Raw genomic sequence first — 24,064 nt, 5'->3', positions numbered from 1 at the left:
TTCTAAAAAATAAAAATAAAATGCACTAATGCAAATTAATGATAAAAACCATAAATAAGAACATATAAACAATGCACACTATTAATTAAAGTTTCTTTTTTCTGTAGCTTAAATTATATTATTGTATTTTTAAGTACATTTTAATAAAAGTAAAGTAGAAGTCAATCATTTTAAATAAATTAGAAATCAATAATTTTAAATAAAACTCAATATTAAAAATCATACTCGTTTTTTAAGCTGACAAAAGTAATCTGATAAATTCCATAAGCTTTTAAACATAAACATCACTCAACTCTAAAATGACTTACTCAATTAGATTTTTTAACTTATAATGAAATTTATTTATTATGTGGCTCTCCACACTTAGATTGATTTTAATTTTTAACTAGTGATGTATGGCATCGTGTCTTAAGGCAAATTGCTGGAACTTCCCGTACCGTAACGAAATGTTCGAAGAATATTAAATGTTCTCAAATAAATTAGTTTAATATTAATACTGTAACCATGTCTAATATTAAAAAAATTATATAAACTGAATTACAAAGTAAAATTATTCATTCAAAATATATAAGTGAGCTTTAGAACTTTAGCCAGAAATAAAATTAAAATCTGAATTATTTTCGATACAAAAAAATCGAAAAAGAAATTGAAATAAAATTTTATGCACTCTTTGCTTCGTATCTCCGTAGCGGGTAGACCTGCCTTTGCCAAAAACTAATCAGCACATTCATTTTACCCTACGGGAAGTTAAAAATTAATTATATTCTATGTCTACGAAATATTACTTGAAAACAAAATGACATAAATACTTTTTAGTTATCAAAGTGTTAAATTACTATTTTATCAATAACATAATAATTGCTGTCATCAAATCAAGTAAATACTGTTACATTATTTTCAACAAATACTTCGAAATCGTAAATTCAATTTTTATTTCCAAATTCTAAGAATATTACTCAAATGTATATAAGAGTTTACCACCCATCACCAATATCGGATAGCAGAAATATATTATAACGTCCAAGAGAAGCGAACAAAATTTATATGCTAAAGATGCAAAAAGCTTTATGAAATATTAAGTTGATATTCATTCTCTCCTTGAAATTTGAGTGCTTGATTATGCCGCTCACGAACTTCCGTATAAAACGAGAAATAACTTTGGTTAGTAAAATCTCAACTGCTCCTCTTGGGAAATGAATACTTATATTATTCATCTCCAACTTTGCATTACATCACGCATTTTGTTAAATCTGTCCGGAAAGATACCTGGGTACTACCTGGACTCATAAACGCGTCAGAAGGAAATTAGATAATATCGTCGATGATGCATTATCTCCACGAGAAGAATTACGATGTACTGGATATAGCGAAGTTTTTTTACGGCGGATTTTTTATCGCTGTTTTCTACACTTTTCACCTGTAATAAATTCGTTGAACCTACCATTTTGATAAATGTGCTGTACCGGGAAGCATAAAGAAATTCAAATCGTTCTTTTAATACAATTAATTTCATTTTTTATATAAAAGTATGAGTTATTGCATAAGTTCTTTTTTGCAATTTGCCGTACTTTTTTTTGTTCATAATATTACGATTAATAATTATGAGGTAAAGTAGGGCGTACAAAGGTATAATTCGATTTTGAGCAATTATATTGTGAAAAATCAACCAATTATATCGCTCTCTGTTGAAAATAAGTTGCTGATATATAAATCAATCATTAAATCAATCTGGACCTGCGGAGTTGAGCTCTGGGGATGTGCCTACAGATCAAATATAGCTATAATGCAGAGAACTGATCTCAACATGAAAACGGTGCAATTAACGTTCAAAGAATTTAAGGAAAAATACAAACGTAAACTAGAATCACATTCAAACCCATCAATAGGTGACATTATCCAACCATTTGGCATTAGAAAATTGAAACGTCAATGGCCTTTAGATTTAGTCTTAGATTAGCTTCAATATATCATTATCTTTTTGATTGTTAAACTAAGAAGATCTCATTGGAGTTCTTCTTAGACATCGCTCTTAAATATTGTCAATTTAGCTTATAGGAATTCTTATATATTTCTGATTGCTGAATAAAACAGAGTTAAAATTAAAAAAAATACATAAACAAACCTGACATATCAAATAAACAACTCAGTGAAACTCCCAGCTAATTTATCACTGCTTTTTATCAAAAAATTATCACCTGTTTCTTTTTAGCCCATAGGCGAGGTAAAATGGGAGGGCCAAGGAGCAAACAGATTCAATGTCGTATTTTTAATTTTTAAGAGATTTCATCCAACAAATACCTTTGTTAAAAAATTATTTAATTTTCTTGTTTCTGAGATATCGGTGGTGGACCTTTATACTCGCGGAGTTTTAAGTATCAATCTACTATATATATGACTAGTTTTTTTTATTATTTTAGATAATCTTAATGCACTGAGGTTGTAGTTATTCTCATTAACAGTGTGAATTTAATTTTGATAATAAATTTAATTGTGCTATTTGCATTTTAATGTGGCATTTGCATGAATGTACAAAAATGCTTTTTGATATACGGATGAAGAGTCAATTCAGAAAACTTTAGTTTACATTACATGAAACTATTTGTTTCTTATTGATTATTTGACTACATTATGTTTTAAATCAATAGTCCATAAAATACAAAAATAATCTAAATTGACAAAAAAAATTTTTTTTTGAGAGAGTTTTTAACAAACGACCATTATTACGAAGTTTATGACTTTTTCGAAGGCTTTTAGAAGAAAATCGAATCACAGTTCTTACTGAAATTTGAATTTAATTTCTAAATGCTACTAATATAGAAATAAGACAATGGTCGATGTTTCTAATTGTGATATTGCAGCACCACCACGAATGGCTACTTTCACTGAAAATTATATTTAGATCTATATTCCAAGTGAAAACAGTTATCACTTGAATTGATTTCTATCAGATTATCCAAAGCGGAAATTGAACCTGGAACCTTGTGGATGCAAGGCCAGAGCTTTTGTCAAATGATCCACGAATAAGCACAATGATTATCATAAAAATAAATTGTTTACCTACAGTTGTCTCGAACAAAACTAATAATTAGCATCAGCGTAGTAATATATTCGACGTCTGAGCTCGTAATTAATGACTTCGTATTGGCAAGATAAAATAAACATGCCTGAAGTACTAGAGAGGCAGACGAGTCCTTTATTATGTATTCATCGCTCGCATATTTTAAGCAGATAATATATTTCGGCGCCTAATGAGAGGGTTTGCACTTAGCTCTTATACTTATCCTTAAGACTAGTGCTAATCACAGGGACTGAAGTCGTTGCAGACGTTTGCTACTTAATATTCAATTTTGTAAAATTCCAACTAGCAAGCAAATTGAAAACGTAGGGAATTTTATAAATTAATCACCCAAGTGGTGATTTAGAGGATTTCATTATGTTCAACTAGATCAGAGTTGTATACAGTGTTATCTCTGTAAAAATGTACCCATGAAATTTTTATTTTTTTCATTGGTTGAATAATATAGCTATTATTTCGTAAAATGCCTTCAAAACTTAAAAATAGGACATTGTATCTGTTTGACCGGTGGCTCTTTCTTTTAACATAGCATTTAGGGTAAAAAGGACCAAGTGACAAATTTTTGAGCAAAAAAATATATATTTTTACAATGATGAATTATCTGGGAGTTTTACTAAACATAGTCAGATAGTTGTTTGTTTGATATGTGTGATTTAGTTCGATATAATTCGTTTGGTTTTCCTTATAAATGAATAATTTTAATTACAGTATATGGCCTAAAACTAACATGTGACACATGCTAGTAAAAATAAAGGTTAGTTTCTCTAAAATTTAAACGATATTTGCTTTAAAACTATTGTGGCTGAACATTTGTATTTAAAATAAACTCTAAAAATATCAATTTTTATTGCGATCTCATTACTCTATTCATATATATAAATATATTTAAATCTTTTATCTTCATTTTTATACCGCTCGGGGTTAGTTTGTAAATGCTCATTATTTTGTATTAAATTAACAATAAATTGCTTATTATGATCTGTTATAACAAAAGTTCTCATTAAGTGAATAAATATATATAAATACATATTTTTCCTAGAAAGAATGAAGCAACTGAACAAACGTAACAAGGATAATAAGGTGTTCTAAATATAGAAAAACATATTGTTTTCATAAATTTTAATTTTATGCATACCGCAATAATGTAATAAATTCTAAAATAAATGTAAAAGTGAATTAGACTGAAAACGAATATTCATTCCAGGTAGTCGTGATTCTATATTTAGGAAAAAATTGAATTAAAACAATTTAATTTCATTTCCTTGCTTTTTCATTTGGGTGCATAGAATTTGTAGCAGAAAATTGTATTATGTTTAGGTAAAAAAAATTTAATATTAATAAAGGTATTATTTCTAACAAATGTATTATTATCAAACAAAATTCTTTATGTAGTAATTTATTATAGGAATTATAAATGCTAGGAATAATGTAAGTAATTTACTTGCATTTTTATTCTTACTAAAAAATAAATCTAATTATTAGCTGCATATTTTAATATAAAATTAATAAAATATATTGTAGTCTGTTATTAACGACTAAGTTGCAAATGACCATGGCAATTTTAATTCATTTAGGTTTATAGTTTAATATATTTTTATTTTAATTACTCATAAAAATTTGTATATTTCCGTGTTTGTTATTTTGCATAATTAATAAATTCAATTATGCCTGAATTACAGCCCTAATAAAAATATATAAAATGAAATATTTGCAATTTATATTATTCATAAACAAATAGTCAGAGTTATGATCAAATAATATTTTCCATTGGCTGATTGGAAACGTTATGGATTTTGGCTTAACATAATTCCTCACACTCCATTTCTAAATTGTCAAAGCGATTTTCCGAGTCAATATTTTAATTTGATTCCAGCTTTTATAATTTCTTTTGACGTTAAAATCTATATTTGTACATCAAAGATCACGTTTAGAACTTTCCAATCAGTATTTATATTAGGACACGATGCGTAATTTAAATTCTTCTGAAAATAATGCAAAAAGTCTTTAATTAGCTTTATATTGGAAATAATTTTATTTGTTTTAAACTTTTCCTTTGTGTCTATTATAATATACCTAAAAATAAAGAATATACACGTCAAGCTGCTTTGTGCCAGAATATAATTTTTTACTATATTTAGAATTTCAGCACAGTAATAAATGAAATTCAAATCAATTTATTTTATCATCTTTGTCCGAAAACGGCATGTTCAAAATACTTACCAAAACTTACTAAACTTTATTTGATCTATAAATGTATTTTTCGCATTATATTTGTACTAGGTTAGGTCGAGGCACAAAGGTCTAATTTGACTTTGAACAATTATATTGCAAACACCAAATCACAACAAAAAACTCATATCAAAAAACAACTATCTGACTATGTTCAGTGAAACTCGCAACTAATTAATTATTGTAGAAATATATTTTCTTTACTGGTTTGCAATAATTTATTTGTCACCTGGTAAAATGGGGTAAAATGCATATAACCTTGATCTGGTATTTTATCAGAATTATTCATCAGTAGAGTGGACCAACTACTTATTTAATTTAAATTCCGTTATTTCTTTTTTAACTTAATTTACTTTTTTATTTATTATTTTTTATTGGTTTCACCTTTGACAAGGTGAGGTTCAGTTGGTCCTTTTACCCAACCCCCATATAGGAGTTATAAAGAACGGTTGAATCTAACACAAAATATTAATACATTTCCTAGAGGAATTAAATGACTTTTATTACTTAAGAATTATTTTAAGGTCTAGTAAACTAAACAACAGTACTTACAACCAACGAAGAAAAATACTTTTGTTATAGATTCTCAAGATGATTGTTCATTATAAATATTTTTCCCTCCACTTTCAAATATTATTGTTAAAAAATGCTTAACTTTTTTTGAGATAACGGGGGTGAACCCTTTTACCCGCGGATCTTTAAGCCCTGCTTTACTCCATTTCAAAACAGCAAAAATTGTATTACTGCTTTCTCAAACAGGTATAAGGCCATTTCAGTCTGATTGTAATTCAATTTCAAATTATTACAAAACATATAATAAGAAGGTTAAATATTGAGTTTGCAAACAGTTTTATTAATTTTTCCCAAAAAAGCGAAAAAATCTACATAAAAATAATAATTTGTAAAATGGATTTTATAGATTTAAAATCATACTATTAAATATTCATCTCGTGACATTATTTTAACTTCCCTAAGGAAAAGTTTAAGTTTTCATGAAAATTCCGATTTGCCAAGTTTTTGTTTTCTCGACGCTTCAAGCCATTCTGAATCGAATAAGACCAAATTTGGAAAAAGTATGTGTTTGTGTATGTGAGTTAATGTGTGTGCGTGTGTGTGAAGATATTTTTAATTTTTTTATTTGCTGAGTTGATAGTTCAATATTTACAATTAGCTATATTGAACATTCGCTGGCCCGAAATTCATTTTTCATGTATGGTTTTTTAGAGCAAAATTCTTGAAGAGATCTATAATACAAGTTTGCAGGCTTCCCACAATTTGTCTTAAACATTTTTATTTCATAAATTACACGATCCATGATTTAGTTTTGTAGTTTTTAATAAAACGTCTCAACGGAATCATGAACGTGCATGACATCGTGTTTTTAAGAAAATTGCCAGAACTTCCCGTACCGTAACCTGCAATTTTAAAAAGCTTTAAAATTGTTTGAAAAATAAAAAATCTACTGGCGTATAGCATCATGCCTTGAGGCAAAAATTTTTCAAAAGAACTTTAAGATTTTTTGAAAACTTTGAAAAAATTAGATTTTGGGGTTTTGTAGTATTTGAAAAAATGTGAAGTATTTGTGAAACATGATTTTTTTCATTTTTCAAAACTTTTTGAAAATATTAAACTTTTATTCAAAGCAATCGTGCTGCGTGGCTGTTGAGAAAAAATATAGAAACGCGTAAGCGCCGCGTATTGTAGTCAAACGGATGAACATTGATACGGAACCCATAGAAATGCAAACAAAATTTGTGCTCATTATTGAAATCCCTATAAAATATCTGTTAATTTGATGTACATATGTCTAATGACGTTGTTTGAATTAGTCAAATAAACTGAATTACTATTTTTTGAATTTTTGATCCGAATCGTCCAAACGGCTATGCACGTCTCCTTATCAATAGGAATCGAATGTTTTTGAATCATTGAAATTGGTTGAACCATGTTTCCAAAATCGTCGATAAATTTTGTATCTGAACACACACACATTCATACATCCATTTTTTCTAAGGCACGTCAAGATATTCAGAATTTCATTTTCAATTTTTTGCCAATACTCTAACATACCCTCCGGTCAGTTAAAAATTCATTACGGCTTGGTAATTACCGCTTTTATTTCAATACAATATTTTCTTCGCCACTACCAAATGAGGCGTATAATTTCCTCGTCGGCAAGCAGCGAAACTTGCAACTTAAACTTCGTATAATGATAATTTGCAAACTATTAATTTCCTGAAACTTTCGCAATCAATCCGTAATTTGAAGCCGAGCCAAGTCTTTTTTATCTCCGTCGATGTCGCTCGTGCACGTGTGCATCTCTACTTGATCGAATACAGCGACTGGATTTATTTCAGACGGATGCTGCACGTGGATTGAATATCATATTCGAAAGCTAAAACTTCCACTACGATGGACATACTTCGAGGGAAAATGAAAAACATATTGGTCATCGATATTTGATTTACTCGTTTTCCAGAAATATGCATTCATAGTAGTTTGTACAAAAAAACTTTTGCTTTTTCTAAACGTTTCTGCGTATCAGGATAAAAAACTGAGGCTCAAGCTGTATATTGTAATCTCCAGGCTTGTGTTCCATTTATCCAGATATTCGATATATAGATATTCTGATATATGTGAGGATTATAAAAATACTGTTGAACTAGTTGTACATATGTGTATGTAAGTATTTTTGTGTGTGTATGTAAGTATGAAACAGACCATCCGATTTGAATGATTCAATATTCATTCAATTCGTAATGACAAAAAGAAGTGGTGATGACTTTTAGGCGTAAACAGGTCTATCCATTTCGGAGATACGGAGCTAAATGTACAGAAAATGGTAGTTTTTGAGAGAACTAAAGCATCTGATTTGAATTATGCAAAAAACATTTTGCTTGTGTTGACAGTGTGGGGAAAGCAAAAAAACATTTCTTTTTTCAAAATTTTCAAAAAAGAATTTTCCATTTCCAAAAAACCTTTTTTTAGATATAGTAAATGATTCGGATTTTCATTTTAAATCCAACAAAAATTTTAAAACACTCAAATTCTTTTTATATAATTCTAGATCCTTTATTCTAACTCCGCTCGATTAAGTTTTGTTTATTTATGTAAATATATATATAAACGTTGTCGTCGAATTTATTAGCTCTTATATTTTGTCTGTAATATGAATAATGAAAGTTGCAGAATTTATAGTAATCTATTTGAAAACATTTAATATTTCTCGAATATTTCATTACGGTACGGAAAGTTCCAGCAATTTGCCTCAAGGCAGGATGCCATCACCACTAGCTTATTATTTTGATTACAACCTATCCTTGAATGAATAAATGAATACGTACAATGAAAATTATTCATATTAAAATTTTTTGTATTTTCAATTTAAGTTTTTAATTTAATTTTTTTTTACAATTTATGAAAATTTGCTACACGTGAAGTCAAATTTAAATGAAAATCGAAAATGTGATGAATTAAAAATATAATTACTACTTATTGGTAGTTATAATTTCATATTGCATACTAATACTTGATAGCATTCAGGAAATAATTGAATTTTATTGATTTTCACCTAACAATTCACCCGAAATATAATTTGTGTTTAATTGATTAAAATCGACTAATAAATTTTATGCATCGATTTTGTGGTATTTACATGCATATTTAATTTTAATTAAATCAAAATTCAATGTTCCGGATTTATTTAATTGAATTTTCTTTTGATTTATATTATTAATTTTTGTGATTATAAAACTAGAAATTATTTTAAATTGCAATTAATTTTGTGTGTGTTCCAATTTAACTCGCATAATGGTTTTAAAATTGCGATGTGTGCACAAAAATTATTTTAATTAACTTTTAATTTTATCTATGAATTTATTCTGCACACATGTGTATCATAAAATAGATTGATTGATTGATTGATTAATTAGTTTTATTTTTTACCGAGAAATTCTGGCATATGAATATGATGGCAAACAAAATATTTATATAAAATTTTAGTTTTGTGACTATGGAAATAATTTGGGGTAATATTTGCGCATTTTTTACATTTGTCAATGTTCTTTTATTTTATAGTAACCTGCTATTCTATTTCAAAGTTTTTCTTACAAACACAAAAAAATATCGTTTTTATAAATTTCATAAATAGTAGGGTAAGTTATAGTAATCACAATAAAAATAAAATGAAAAATTTTATATATCTTTATGTTTCAGAAGTTTTTGAACATTTTGGCATACCTTAGAAAACATGGATGTATGTGTGTACACAAATTTTTCAATTAGTCATAAAAATAATCTTTAAAATTAACATGAATCAATTACACAAATGGCTAATTTCAAACCAAAACAATTATTGAACATGAAATTACACATATGCAATTGATAACTTTATAATTACAGCAGCTCGTTTGATAAGTAAATATTATAATAAAGTAACTTAGAATCTGGTTTCTCTCTAGAGTAAATAACATCGAACTCAATCAGCTCGTTAACATTGCAAAATTTATGTCTGTTTATTTCCAAGACTTGCAACTTGTAAACTTTGGCAATTGAGACGCTTTTGAATTATTTAAACTCTTGATTCAGTTTGTTTTTGTAGATATATGAAAAATTTAGTTTTGATATGATACTTTGATCATGGTTTAATTATTTTTAATCCGTCGAAATAAAATATACTTTGAATAAGAATTTATATCATCTTCAGGAAATTTTAAAGTTTAAAGTAAATTATTAAAATATTTATTTTGGTATATAATAATTATACTAATAATTATACTATGTATTCATTAATCAACTTCCCGTAGGGTAAGTTATAGTAATCAACTTTGCTGATAGTTTATTTATGACGAAGTACCGATCAAGGTTATATACAGTGTTACCTTTGTGGGGTGCATGACATCGTGCCTTAAGGCAAAATGCTGGAACTTCCCGTACCGTAATTGAAAATCTTGGGACGGAATCCGAAAAAATTTGCATAACATCATTAAAATCTCTATAAAATATCTGATAATTTGAAAAAATTTAATCGGTTCTTTATCTTGTCAATACAAGTAAAATGTTTTTTGAATTACTAAACTCGTAAGCTCCGTTCTCTTAAAAACTGAGTTACCGTTTGTGACACTTTTTGCCCCGTATCTTTGAAACGGCGAGACCTGCCTATGCCAAAAACTAATCAGTACGTCTCCTTGTCAAGCAATCGAATGTTTTTTTAATTAATTGAAATTGGTTGAACCGTGTTCCCGAAATCATCGACAAAAATTTGTATCCGCACACACACACATACATCAATTTTTTCTAAGGTATGCCAAAAACGTTAAGGAACCACTGAATCGTAAAGATATGCAAAAAATTTCATGTTAGATTTTTGGCCCATTATTATATCATATACTTAATTAAAAAAAAATCAACTAGATTGTTTTTTTTCAAAATCAGGAAATATATATTATTATATTACAAAAATTGAAATTTGAGTTGAGTTGAAAAAGTCAATCAAACAATTTTTTGAAGACAATTTTTGCTTTATTTTTAGAACTCGTAAATTTTCGTGTGGATTACAAAATTGCATCTTTTAATTAATTTAATTCATTCAATTTTTTTTAATCGATCAAATTTATTTTAAAACTTAGTGTCCAATTCTTTGATTATTTTATCGATGTTATGGCAACGCTATGTTACGCACCTTTTTTAATAAAAATTAGTAGTAAAAACAGTCATAAAGTCATGTATTTGCTGTGCAATCAGGCGTTGCCATAACAATGCTATGTTTTGGCCTATTTTATCGGAGAATTGGTCCTTTACTAGAACAATTTATTTTGATGACAAAATAACAATTTCATATCAGTAACAAATTATCACTGTTTTTTAACTTCCCGTAGGGTATGTTATAGTAATCGCAAAAAAATCGAAAATCAAAATGTTTATATATCTTTACGTTTCAAAGGTTTCTGAATATTTTGGCATACCTTGGAAAAAAATGGATGTATGTGTGTGTGTGTGCGAATACAAATTTTCGTCGACGATTTCGGTAACACCGATCAACCGATTCGAATATTTAAAAAAAAATCGATTCGTATTGATAATGAGACGTGCTGATTAGTTTTTGGCAAAGGCAGGTCTAGCCGTTCCAAAGATACGGGGCAAAAATTGCCAAAAACGGTTACTCAGTTTTTAAGAGAACGGAGCGTCCAAATTTAATAATTCAAAAAACATTTTACTTGTATTGATAAGATGAAAAACTGATTAAAGTTTTGGGAAGGCAGGTCCTGCTGGTATAGACTATCAATAAAAATAAGTTAAAAAAATGTCAATTGGCGGTCAGAAATATTTATTGGACATATGTACATCAAATTATCAGATATGTAATAGAAATTTTAATAATGCGTACACATTTTGTGTAAATTTATTTGGGTTCCGTACCAAGATTTTTAATTACGGTACAGAAAGTTCCAGCAATTTGCCTTAAGGCACGATGCCATGCACCCCACTAGTTCTTTAAATGATTATCTTTGATTACCGGAAAAATTTTGTAACTGAAAGTTAAAATCCAAGTCATATCCATCTAGTTTTATTTCATACCTACACATCCATTAAAATTTTAATGGCATTTCTCGCGTACCTCTGAACCACTACAGTAAATATGTAGAATATTATTTTATTTACAATGTACATTTTACGACCAGAAATTTTTATAACGCATTCGCGTTCCGGCCATTAAAATGTATCTCTCAGAAGTTTGCTACATAATATCAAAATCTATCTAAAAATAAATTTTGTATTAAATATTAAAAGGCCAGAGTGCACGTAATGCAGATGATATGTGGTCTTTGTGTGCAGATCTCGTAAAATTCCACTGCGGATACTGCGGGATTATTTATTTATTATTATAATAGTTATTTTGGGTACATTTTATGTCTAAGTATCTCGAGAGCATTCGGCTATCGTTACATTTATGTGAACACCTGGAACGAAGTATATAGAAAGGACTAGTCAGGTGCATAGTTGTAATCGTTAGTTTGGTCCATTCGGTTTTATTAGAAGAATTAGGTTGCTGTTTATTATATTTTCAGTTGTATCACACATTATCTTGTGCAAAATTTATATATTTTTTAATTTAGAAAATAGTTTGGATGTAGAATACCGAGACAAATTTAGAATGCTTATACTGAACGATTACTTAAGTTAAATACGAAATTAATACTGTTAGAATTTAGTTGTAATTTTTTTTACTGAATTATTAAATAGAGTAGAACGGGAAGTAAAGATCCGCAGATAAAAAGGTCCACTACCTATATTCTAAAATCAAGAAAAGTTAGGAACTTTTTAACAATATTTGAAAGTAGAGGGAAAAAGGTGTATAACCAGCCATCACCTTGATTCTTACGACGTCGCTATCGGAAAATAAACGGCAATGTTTAAAAAATCATAACAAAAGTGTTTTTCTTTCGTTGTTAGTTTTTTTTTGGTTGTGAGCACTGTTGTTTAGTTTACGAGACCTTAATATGAATCTTAGGTATACGTTATTCGATTGTTCTAACTGTTTTTTATATAACCACTATAAAAGCTCACATGTGCGTGGGGTAAAAAGGACCAACTAAACTTTACCTTGGCAAAGGTGTAAACAACAAAAAATGGTAAATAAAAAAATTTAGTTAGCAAAAGCCATTTTACAAGAGATAATTTAAATAAATACTTATTTTAACTATGCTGATAATTATTTCTGATGGAATACTAAATCAAAGTTGTATACAGTGTTATCTCTATGAGAAGTGTACCCATGAAATTTATATGTTGCATTGGTTAAATTATGTAGCTATTATTTTGTAAAATCCGTCTGAAATTTAAAGTAAGACGTTGGATCTGTTTGCCCTTTGGCCGTCCCATTTTACTCTGCATATGGGGTAAAAAGGACCCGGTGACTAATTTTTTAAAAACAGCAAAAAACGCTTTTCTCTAATTATAAATTTGCTGGGAGTTATACTGAACCTAGTCAGTTAGTTGTTAGTTTGATAGGTGTTATTTGTTATGATATAGTTAATTTGACTTCCACAACCTAATTACTTCAACTCAGAATGGAACTTTGTGCCCCGTCTTATCCTATAGTTTATTTATTTAGTTTGAAGCTTCAATTTATATGTTGAGAAATTATATGAGAAATGAATTCAAATCAGTTTTGTACTAGATAATGAACTATAAATATATGCTATATTTATGCAATTACAATTAAAGTACTGTTGGTTTTTTGCAAATTAAGTAGTTAGGATAAAATGCGTTTCAAGACATAATTCTTATATCTCTTTTAATTATAAATTATGTTCTTGAATATATGCAATAAAGAAGCAAATTGTTTTGTTTGAATACGTGTTATCAATTTTACCTAATAGAAAGATAATGATTTTATTTGTATCTTTTCTAGAGTTATATACACTTATCTAATTGCTTTTAAAAAATATTAAATTTGATTAGTTTATAGTGTAATATTATATAGTTGCAAAAAGTTTACCTTATAACGATGTTTATAATACAATTTTAAACTTAAATTTAGAAGCATAACTTTACTTATGATGATTTTGAATCCTGTATTTTCAATCAAAATTATTAAGTAAATCATTAAAAACCTATAGAACCAGAAGTAATTAACTACATTTTCATGCACTAAAAAAATACAGGAAAATGTTTTATAATATAGGAGGTACTAGTAATCCATTATATAAAAATAAGTCAAGTTTTCATTCCTGACGAACTAACTCCAGAACGCACGAGCCGATTTCGACGATTTTGCATTCGTTGGAAAGGTCTCGGACGCCGTGAGGTTTATAGCAAAGAAAATTGAAGAAAGATTTCAACAGAAAAGCGGGAAACACTTTTTCTTTTTTACATGCAGCATCATCTCTGATACTTAGCATTTACTAAAAACTAATATTTTTTGTTTGATAGCTACTCATTGATCTCTGCTCAGTTAATTTCATGTGATAAACCGGCATTGTGTGCACTGTGAAATTGTGCAAAAAAGTAAAAAAAATAAGTTATTCGTTGCCTAACATTTCAATTGCAAACCAACAAATTAATCACGTGTATTGTGCAAATTTTTATTCAATTTCAACAGCAGGCAATTTTTTTCTTCATCTTTTAATCACCAAACAAAATGTTACATAAAATGAAACCATCTGGTGGTGAAACGGAGTAATTTTATTTGAGATTATAGATCCTAGATATAATATTAAGGAAAATTGACCTTTTGAGGCATTGTTGTAATATATATTCACGTTCGATTAGAAATATATGTAATATAATTTCTACTTGCTTTTTTTCTTATCACCCTAGGTGATTACGAGCACATATGTTCAAAAATATAAAATAAACGATGGTATATTATTTATAATTATAGTATATTATAATATAATACTACAGTACTAAATAAAACTTATTATCATTAGTAATATAAATATTTTTTCATATATTTCTAATGATTCTGTCAATCAAATTACATCCAGAGCGCGATAAGGTAACAAATTATTCACGACGCTCGTAAGCATATCAAAATCCACAATCTTATCGGACATGATTAGTTCGTATATTGCTGTAAGCGGAAAAAGAACATCATTTATTTTAATAACTAGAAAGCTATACGTTTTCCAGGAAATTCCGATATTAAATCATGAAGAAATTCAAATTCTTCGTATACATTTTTATAGCCGCTTCGCACTCATAAAGGAATTGCATTACATATTCGATATTCCCTCGAGATTTCTAATGGAGAGAAGGCTTCTTCTAAAATATAAATTCAATTCGCTGATTCCATCAATTTCTATATTTCAAGATGCGGGTTGAATAAATTGGAAAAATTCGAAACGTAAAAGAGATATGGCTCGTTAAAAGCCATATCTCTCAAAAAGATTGAGAGAGATTATTGGTAATAAATTGTTGTACTTGGTACTTGTAAGCAATTGTTTGTTATTTCAATGATTTTATTTAATGTTGTTTATTTCTATTCATCTAGTAATTTTTATTTACATAAACCTCTTTTTCTATTTCATTTTTATATGCATAAGATAAAGCGGGGTTAAGCGGGTAAAATGGTCTATCATCGATATCTCGAAAATATTTAAGATTTATAAAGCTATTCTAATAAAATAAAATAATAATGAAATCTCTTTTCTGCAATTTTGAGAAATAATTTATATCACGTAAAATCATGTGATAAAAATAAATCGTGCCTCTTCTTTGAACCCTTGAAATATTTTTAAAATATCAATCTTACTAGAAAAATATTTTTGCCAGGGGACTTTTACATGGCAAAACAATAACTATTTAATTTATTTAATAATAAATATAAAAAAAATATTAATTCATTTTAAACTTGGAAGTCATTTAATAATGTGTACACATAAATTTCTATATCTACTTTTAGGTTATCAATCATCCACCAATAGTATTATGGTAATTGTATAATTTTGGGAAATTAAAAGTGAAAAAAAGAAAAATGAAAACTGAAAAATTTAATTATTATTTTAAAATTTCTATTTCTTCATATCCGCAAAAAAATGCGTCTGTATTTAAATCCTCTAAATATTATTGGCGTTTCCGCCGATTTAATAATTTCTCGTGAGTTCCGATATACAAAGCAATAAATACAGCGGCTTGAAAGGGAATAAATATCAATCGTTAAAATAAATTAATTGATGGCTGCAAAATAAAATTCTAATATGATTTAATAGGTTTTATGCCGAATTAAAACATAAAGCTTTTAAAAATATGAGGAAATTCTATATGCGCAGTTAATATGCAAATCATATAGCGCGACTGTGTCTAGTAAAAATATAAAAATGTAACGGCTGTATGTTGTAAAAATGAATGTGAATGAATATATTGTTTCGAGCAGAAAATTATAATTTTTATGACAGCGATAAATATGATTTTTAGATGCCAGTATGTTTTAATTAATTATTCACGTAGTTGGAAATATATGACCAAAAATGCTTGTCATAAATGGCGGTGATCGAATATTATTACCTCAAGCTAATACTCCAAATGTTTGTATTGTTTTAATTTTTATTAAACACATTTTTATATTAAGTTAGCGCGGGGCACAGAGGTCCAATTTGACTTTGAGCAATTATATTGTGAAGACCAAATCAATTATATCACAAGAAATAACACATATCAAACAAACAATTACCTGACTATGTTCAGTGAAACTTCAAACTTATTCATCACTGAAGAAATGCATTTCTTCTATGTTTTTCAAAAATTTGTAACCGAGTCCTTTTTACCTCATAGGCGGGGTAAAATGGGACAGCCAGCAGAGGAACAGATCCAATGTCTTATCTTTATTTTCAAATGGATTTTTATTCATAAGGACATATCAAACAAACAACTATCCGACTATGTTCAGTAAAACTCCCAGCTAAATCATCATTGTAGAAATGCGGTTTATCTGCTGTTTTCCAACAATTAGTCACCTGGTCCTTTTTATCCCATAGTCGGGGTAGAATTGGTCAGCCAGGGGAAGAACAGATCCAAAGTTTTATTAATATTTTCAAAGAGATTTTTTTCTTCAAACAGACATATCAAACAAACAACTATCTGACTATGTTCAGTAAAACTCCCAGCTAAATCATCATTGTAGAAATGCATTTTTCAAAAAAAAATTCACCTGATCCTTCTCACTCCATAGGCGGGGTAAATTGAGACGGCCAGAGGGCAAACACGTCCAATGCCTGATTTAGATATTAAAAATGTTTCACATAAAAATAGCTGCATTATTCAACCATGCAAAATATAAATTTTATAGGTGCATTTTTTTTTCAGAGATAACACTGTAAATAATCATGATCTGGTATTTCGTCAGAAATGTTCATCAGCAGAGTTGGAATAACTAATTATTTAATTTATCCCTGGTTAAATTGCTCCTTTTCTTAATTTACTTTTTTTTCATTTTTCACATATTTGCCAAGGTAAGAGTTCAGTTAGTCCTTTTTATGCCACTCAGATGTATGCCTTTATAGAGGTTATATAAAAAAAAAGTTGAATCAAACTTAAAAATAACAATACATCTTATAAAGTATACTTAAATATATTCATCTTATAAAATAAATAAAGTATACTCAAAAATTATACTAAGGTCTCATAAACTAAACCACAGCGCTTACAATCAAAAAAACTTTTGAAACTAAAGAAAAATACTTTTGTTGCAGATTTTCAAACTATGTAGGTGGTGGCGAGTTGTACCTATTTTTCCCTCTATTTTCAAATATTGTTTTAAAAATTTTTTTAACTCTACTTGTTTTTGGGATAACAGTGATGGACCTTTTTACCCGCGTACCTTTGAACCCTGCTCTACATATGATATTAATAATATTTGTTACACTAAATTTATTTAGCTTTCATGTAAAAATATATAAGCGTCGTCGTCCAATTTATAAGCTTTTATATTTTGACAGTATTTATAATTATATATTTGAAATCATTTAATATTCCTTGAATATTTTATTACGGTAAGGAAAGTTCCAGCAATTTGTCATAAGGCACGATGCCATACACACCACTAGTTTTATTATTCGATTTGGCCAAAATAATATAATCCCATACACCATTATTTTGCACTTGATATATGTTTACATGAAAACTTAAATAAGCGAAGTTAGAATTAAAGAACCTTATCTCATTTTTGTAAGAATTATAAAAATTTATTTCAAGTGAGTATAAGTGAGCTTTAAGATTCTAGCTAAAAATAAAATTAAAATCCTTTTCGATATTCGATATTAGTTTTGAAATATTTTTTTTAAAATAATCCGCAAAACTAATCGTTTCTTCACAAGCAAAATGTTCTACCCTATGGGTAGTTAAAAAATACAAAAATACAGTATCATCTGACCATTGGCAGTGATTTTGAGCTTGACAGATTATTACTGCTACCTAGTTAAAGTAAATGCACGTTTTATTTATCCACAATATTTATCTAGATTTAATCCGAAATTAATTCAATACCCTGCCATAACAATATCATTAAAATTTGAAATAGCGTCAGGGCGAGCTTTTAGCCCGAGTACTCAAGTAGTATGGTAATTGATCTCACCTTCTAATTAATATGCACGGCATTTAGATCCGTAAGCTCTCGTTTTATACCGAGAAGCTTCATTTAATAGAATAATAAACTCTGTTTGAGCACGTTAAATAAACTCTAGTTTGCCATGATATACTTTATAGTTATTAAAGTTATGTAATTAAAATCGTTTCAGTATTATGTTATATGGGCAACTCTGGCGTTCGCGGAAAATGCACAAAAGACACAATGTGCACACTAGTGCTCGTTATAATTAGAAGCAAACATATGTTCCTGTATACCTCTATTAGAACAAATGAATAACTTTTAGGCCATGATTCATTACCCACGTGCATCTATTCGATAATAATAGATACAGTAATTTCATATGTTCTTAGCTGGATTGTGTTACGGCTTCGTTAATAATTCAATAGGAAAACTATTTTAGACTCATAATCTTCTAATTGGCATCGAATGTCAAGCAATACTATAAATGAATTATGATTTGTAAAATATTACAATTCGTAGTAGGATACTTGGTACTAAGTTTTATGATATTTATAACTTTTTACTTTATTATGACTTTACAAATGTCAACTAGATGATTTAAAGCGAACTATAATACTGATATATGTGTTTTAGAATTAATACGCTTAAATAATAAATACGCAATATTTTATGAAAATGAGCCCATCCGCAGTTTTTAATCATTACTATTAACAATATGATTAAAATTAAAAATTATATTTCTTTGACTAAAAGTTAAAGTAATAAATTAGAAGTCAGACAAAGTGATAAAATTTGAAGCAAAAGTTAACATACTGGATGTTGTCTATAGGTGACACTCATACACACATGTGGATTTTGCTCATAGCGAAAGGGTTAAAGTAAGGATTAAACTTGTATAATGTAAGATATATAAATGCAGATTTGAAATGATTCGAAAATGAAAATTTTTATATATCTTTACGTTTCAAAGCTTTCTGAATATTTTTGCATATCTTAAAAAAATGGATGTATGTATGTGTGTGTGTGTGCGTGTATGTGTGTGTGCGAATACAAATTTTCGTCGACGGTTTTCGGAACACGGATGAAGCGATTTGAATAATTTAAAAAACATTCGATTCGTATTGATCAGGAGACGTGCTGATTAGTTTTTGGCGAAGACAGGTCTAGCCGTTTTGAAGATATGGGGCAAAAAGTGCCAAAAACGGTAACTCAGTTTTTAAGAGAACGGAGCGTCCGATTTTAATAATTCAAAAAACATTTTACTTGTATTAATAAGATGAAGAATTGATCAAATTTTCATGAAGGCATCTCTAGCGGTTTCGGAGATCTAATGCAAAAAGTAAAAAAAAATGCCATTTGGCGGTCAAAAATAATCATTAGACATATGCACATCAAATTATCAGATATTTTATAGAGATTTTAACAATAAATTTGTTTACATTCCTATAGGTTCCGTACCGATGTTTATCTGTTAGACGCCGACGCGGCGCTTACGCGCTTTGGCATTTCGTCTCTATGCAGTTAAGCAGTACGATTGCTTTGAAAAAAAGTTCAGAATTTCAAAAATATGTCAAAATAAAGAAAACATCTTTTTTTTAAAAAAAAGTAAATTTTTGTCAAATTTATATTTTCTCAAAAATCTAATTTTTTCGAAGGAAAATTTTCTCAAAAATGTTAATAGTTTTTAAAAAAATAATAATTTTTGGTACGGCAAGTTCCAGCAATTTGCCTTGAGGCACGATGCCATATTGCACTAGATATTTTTTATTACTCAGATGCTTGAGACTTTATTAACGTTGATAAGATAATTTAAAGTAAAGTATTAATGCATGTTTTTTTAAATATTTTATACATATTTCAAAATTTTTAATTATTATCAATAGAAATATGATTAAGAATTAAAAATTATGCTTTTATGGAACTAAACGTTACAATAAAACATTATTGTCCCTGTGAAATAAATGTACAGAAAGTCAAATCCACCTGTTAAAATCGGTGTTTATATCACAAGGTCTATGCATATGACATTTAATCAATCGAAGGTGTTCCACGATTGTCGGCAACGCTCGTTCACTAAGAACTACATCAGCGACTAGCGGACTAGCGACCAAAACTATATATGATTTTATCATACAGACATTGATTTTAATTTTAAATTACTAGAATACGTTTTATATATTTTTTGTAAGTAGTTAGACAATAAAAATTTATGGTGCATTTATTCAATTTTCTCTTAAAATTGCAGTATTTTTATAATATTGCAGAAAATCCTAATACACTTCGCGTCTTTTCAATTTGCGTCGCAACTTTTTTTTGGAACGTGACCAAAGTGATTCTGTGTGCACCTTGTAAATAATAATATATGTTTTGAATTAAAATAATTATTATAAAATGCTTGCGAATGATTGATAAAAAAACTAATTAATGACTAAAATGAAAATATATAAGATACTAGGATTTATTGTTGATCTTCTTTGAAGTAACTTTTGGTAGGTAAAACGTATAAAAATGTAAGTGTCTGTTTAAAGTATTTTATAAGTTTTATATATATTTAGGTATATATATATATATATATATATATATGCTTTATTAGGATACAAAATTGTAAGTGTTTTATTACTATTATCATTATTATTGTTTTTCCATGAAATTTCCTTTCATATAATTTATTTAGTTTCAATTTTTATAGTTAACTTGATTACCACTGAATGATGGCTAAGATGCTAGCCGAAACGTATGGATTTTAAATAAATAAATTTAAAAAAAAAACTCATACTATTTTTATTGATGTTACGCCCGAATATTAAACTCAAATTAAACATATTATATATATATATATATATATATATATATATATATATATATATATGTATGTATATATATGTATGTATATATATATATATATATATATATATAAATTGCACGAATATACGGCAGTTTTAAGTACGAAACTTAGTTAACTTTGATAGTCTAACAAGTACAAGGGCAAAGTAGTTTAACCCAGAACAATCACCACTGCAGCAATATCATGTAGTCATATTACATCATCAGAAGATACCGCAAATTATACAGGGCTCTCAGTGCATAAGTCGAAGATTGTACACTATCTACTTGTTTTATAGTTTCTTTCACAAGAAATAACATATCAATGTTGTTATAAAAAGCTAGTGTTTTCATGCGACCTTTATGCCCCGCCCTATCCTATATCATTATTTTACCTGCATATGTTTATCAAACTAATTCCTGAATTTTTTTTATTAGGGCGCTGGTTCGACCCTTGTGGCTGGTCCCACAATGTCTCCGTTGAATCCCGCGGCAAGTGGAGCGGTGGCGGCAAGTTCGGCAGCCAGCGGCGGTATTGCTGCAGCAGTGGTCACGGTTATCGGGCGGCCGTTGCCGACACTCAGTGAAACTACGACAGCTTTCACAAATGTTAGCAGCACCAACAGCAGCCCAGAAAAAGGAAGTCTTGGTAATGGCATAGAACCAGAAGCAATTACAGGTAGGAGATGTAATTTATTGTTGGATGTAGATTTATATTTGGCATTTTACCATGCGCACACACTATTTAAATAGTAAAAATTAAAAGACTGAATTTGCCGTAAAATAGGCCAATGTTATGTAGCGCTTCTCATACAAAATGGTACTAAATACTGTGGAACAGTCATGTATTTGCTGTGCGAACATTACACATAATATGCAACTTCACTCATATGTCACTGATCTAGTTCAATTAATAAATCAAACATTCAAGTTGTGATATGATGTATGTTAGTCATATTTAATTTTTTTTTTTCAAGTGTTATTCATACATTGAAAACAGGTATTTTCCACTAAAAAATTGGTTTTTGGATTTCATAACTTTTCTCCTGAAAAAGCAGTTTCCAGGAAAACTGCAGAACATCAAATAAATTTACATTATGTACCTCGCATAAAACCATAATAATCATACACTCTTAGTCATTAGTCACTTAACACGTTTGCGGACGTGAATGCTATAGCATTTATTTTCATTGTGATGCAGAATTCCATAAATTCTATGTCAAATTGCTCAAATTTTAAAGTCATTTTATATAACCTTACGTTTTTGTATTTATTATACCTGTTAAGATAATAACTAAGGGTTTGTTGGTTTTCAAAAACCGGTTTTAAAACCCGGTTTTTTGACGAAAATTATGGAAGTAGAAAACCGGTTTATAGTAAAAAAGGTTAGTTTTCACTGTATAAATGAAAAATAACAAATATAGTCAAATATAAAAGATAGTAGCAAGCTGGTAAAATTAAAATTCGAAAACCGGTTTTCTGAAATGTCGGTTTTTGTATAAACCCTAATAATAACTGATTCTTCAAGTATTTTTGTATTATATTTTTTTTCACGTAGTCACTAATTAGTTTGGGTAAGCAAATTGCGTAAAATAGAAGTGTAATACTTTTGTTATTAAATTTTATTTTCATTCTGAAATCTATAAACAACCTGCCTAACCAACTAGCTTGTCATTTATACCAGGAAGGCCAACCGACCAAGCTCAAAAATAAAATACCTGGAGATCTAATATAGTTTATTTATAGTTTTTTTATGTCTTTAGTGTTTTTTATATTAGTTCTAGTGGCGTATGTACTAATTTATAGACAATCATTAGTTAACAACTTGTCAGCATTCTCTGCTAAAATGTAATACTTGAGGTGCATGCCATAGCGTATATATGACTACCCTTATAAACGGTATTTAATAAAATTTCCGAAATCAAAACAAATTTAAATATAAAACGACTTTGCTAAAACTTTTACTGTCTGTGAACGTAACGTAAAATCATTACTTTTCACTTGTTCATCTATGTCACTTACCTAGTTTAAATAATAAATCAAACTTTCAAGTTGGGATATGCAGTATGTTACAAGTGATATTGTATGATTATTACCACATACTATTTTAATGTAAGTGGCCAATTTCACTGAATTCCGAGTAAAGTCTATAAATTTTCGTTTCCGAATCGCAGGAGCAGATTACAGCCAGCAGTACGGGCAACAGTACCAGAAGTACCAACAGCGGGTTATCAAACGGAAGTCGAGAGACGCAGCAGACTCGAAGCGAGAGCGGAAAGCTGCCAAAACTTTAGTGATTATCACTGGCGCCTTTGTGTTCTGCTGGTTGCCGTTCTTTGTGCTGGCCATCATAATGTCCACATGCTCCACGTGTGATTTAAGCCCGTACTTGATGTCGCTAATGATATGGCTCGGATACTTCAACTCGACTCTGAATCCTATAATTTATACGATTTTCAGTCCGGAGTTCAGGCACGCTTTCAAGCGTCTCTTGTGCGGGAAGAGGTACGGCATGCGTCGAAGAAGACGCCACTTGGGCATCATGAGGCAGCAATAACGAAGCGCGCAGGTCATGCGACCTAGAGCTTCGAGCTTTTGAAAAGGAGCATCGGCCTGCCTACTAACGACTGTCTATTTTGTACAGATAATTTAGTCTATAGTGTAACATGTCGAAGCCTACTTATCATTGGAAACAGGATTTACTACATCTCAAAACAGCCTAAATGTAAATATAGATATTTATGTAATTTTATTACTAAGTCGTTTTCGAAACTATATTGCATGAACATTTCCAATCCAATAATTTTTATACTTCAGACCCTGTATAATATTTACTAACATTTTAACCAGTTGACTGTGCGAACAGTTTTGTGTCATTACAATCG

General features: G+C 28.9%; 1 protein-coding gene across 1 annotated transcript in view; it reads left to right on the top strand.

The window, feature by feature from the left end:
* Positions 1-23,741, top strand: part of LOC113367008 (5-hydroxytryptamine receptor-like) — a 27,406-nt gene extending 3,665 nt beyond the window's left edge. Inside the window, exons 3-4 of the mRNA XM_026608642.1 lie at positions 21,618-21,858; positions 23,357-23,741. Coding sequence (XP_026464427.1) covers positions 21,618-21,858; positions 23,357-23,736 — 621 coding nt within the window. The 3' untranslated portion in view covers positions 23,737-23,741. The remainder of the gene's footprint in view (positions 1-21,617; positions 21,859-23,356) is intronic.
* The last annotated feature ends 323 nt before the right edge of the window (positions 23,742-24,064 follow it).

This window comes from Ctenocephalides felis, unplaced genomic scaffold (genome assembly GCF_003426905.1).
Source record: "Ctenocephalides felis isolate EL2017-DRISC unplaced genomic scaffold, ASM342690v1 CF-g0.4_SCAFFOLD_01170, whole genome shotgun sequence".
Lineage (NCBI taxonomy): Eukaryota > Metazoa > Arthropoda > Insecta > Siphonaptera > Pulicidae > Ctenocephalides > Ctenocephalides felis.
Note: the sequence above shows the minus strand (reverse complement) of the source record. Positions and strands in the feature narration are given on the sequence as shown.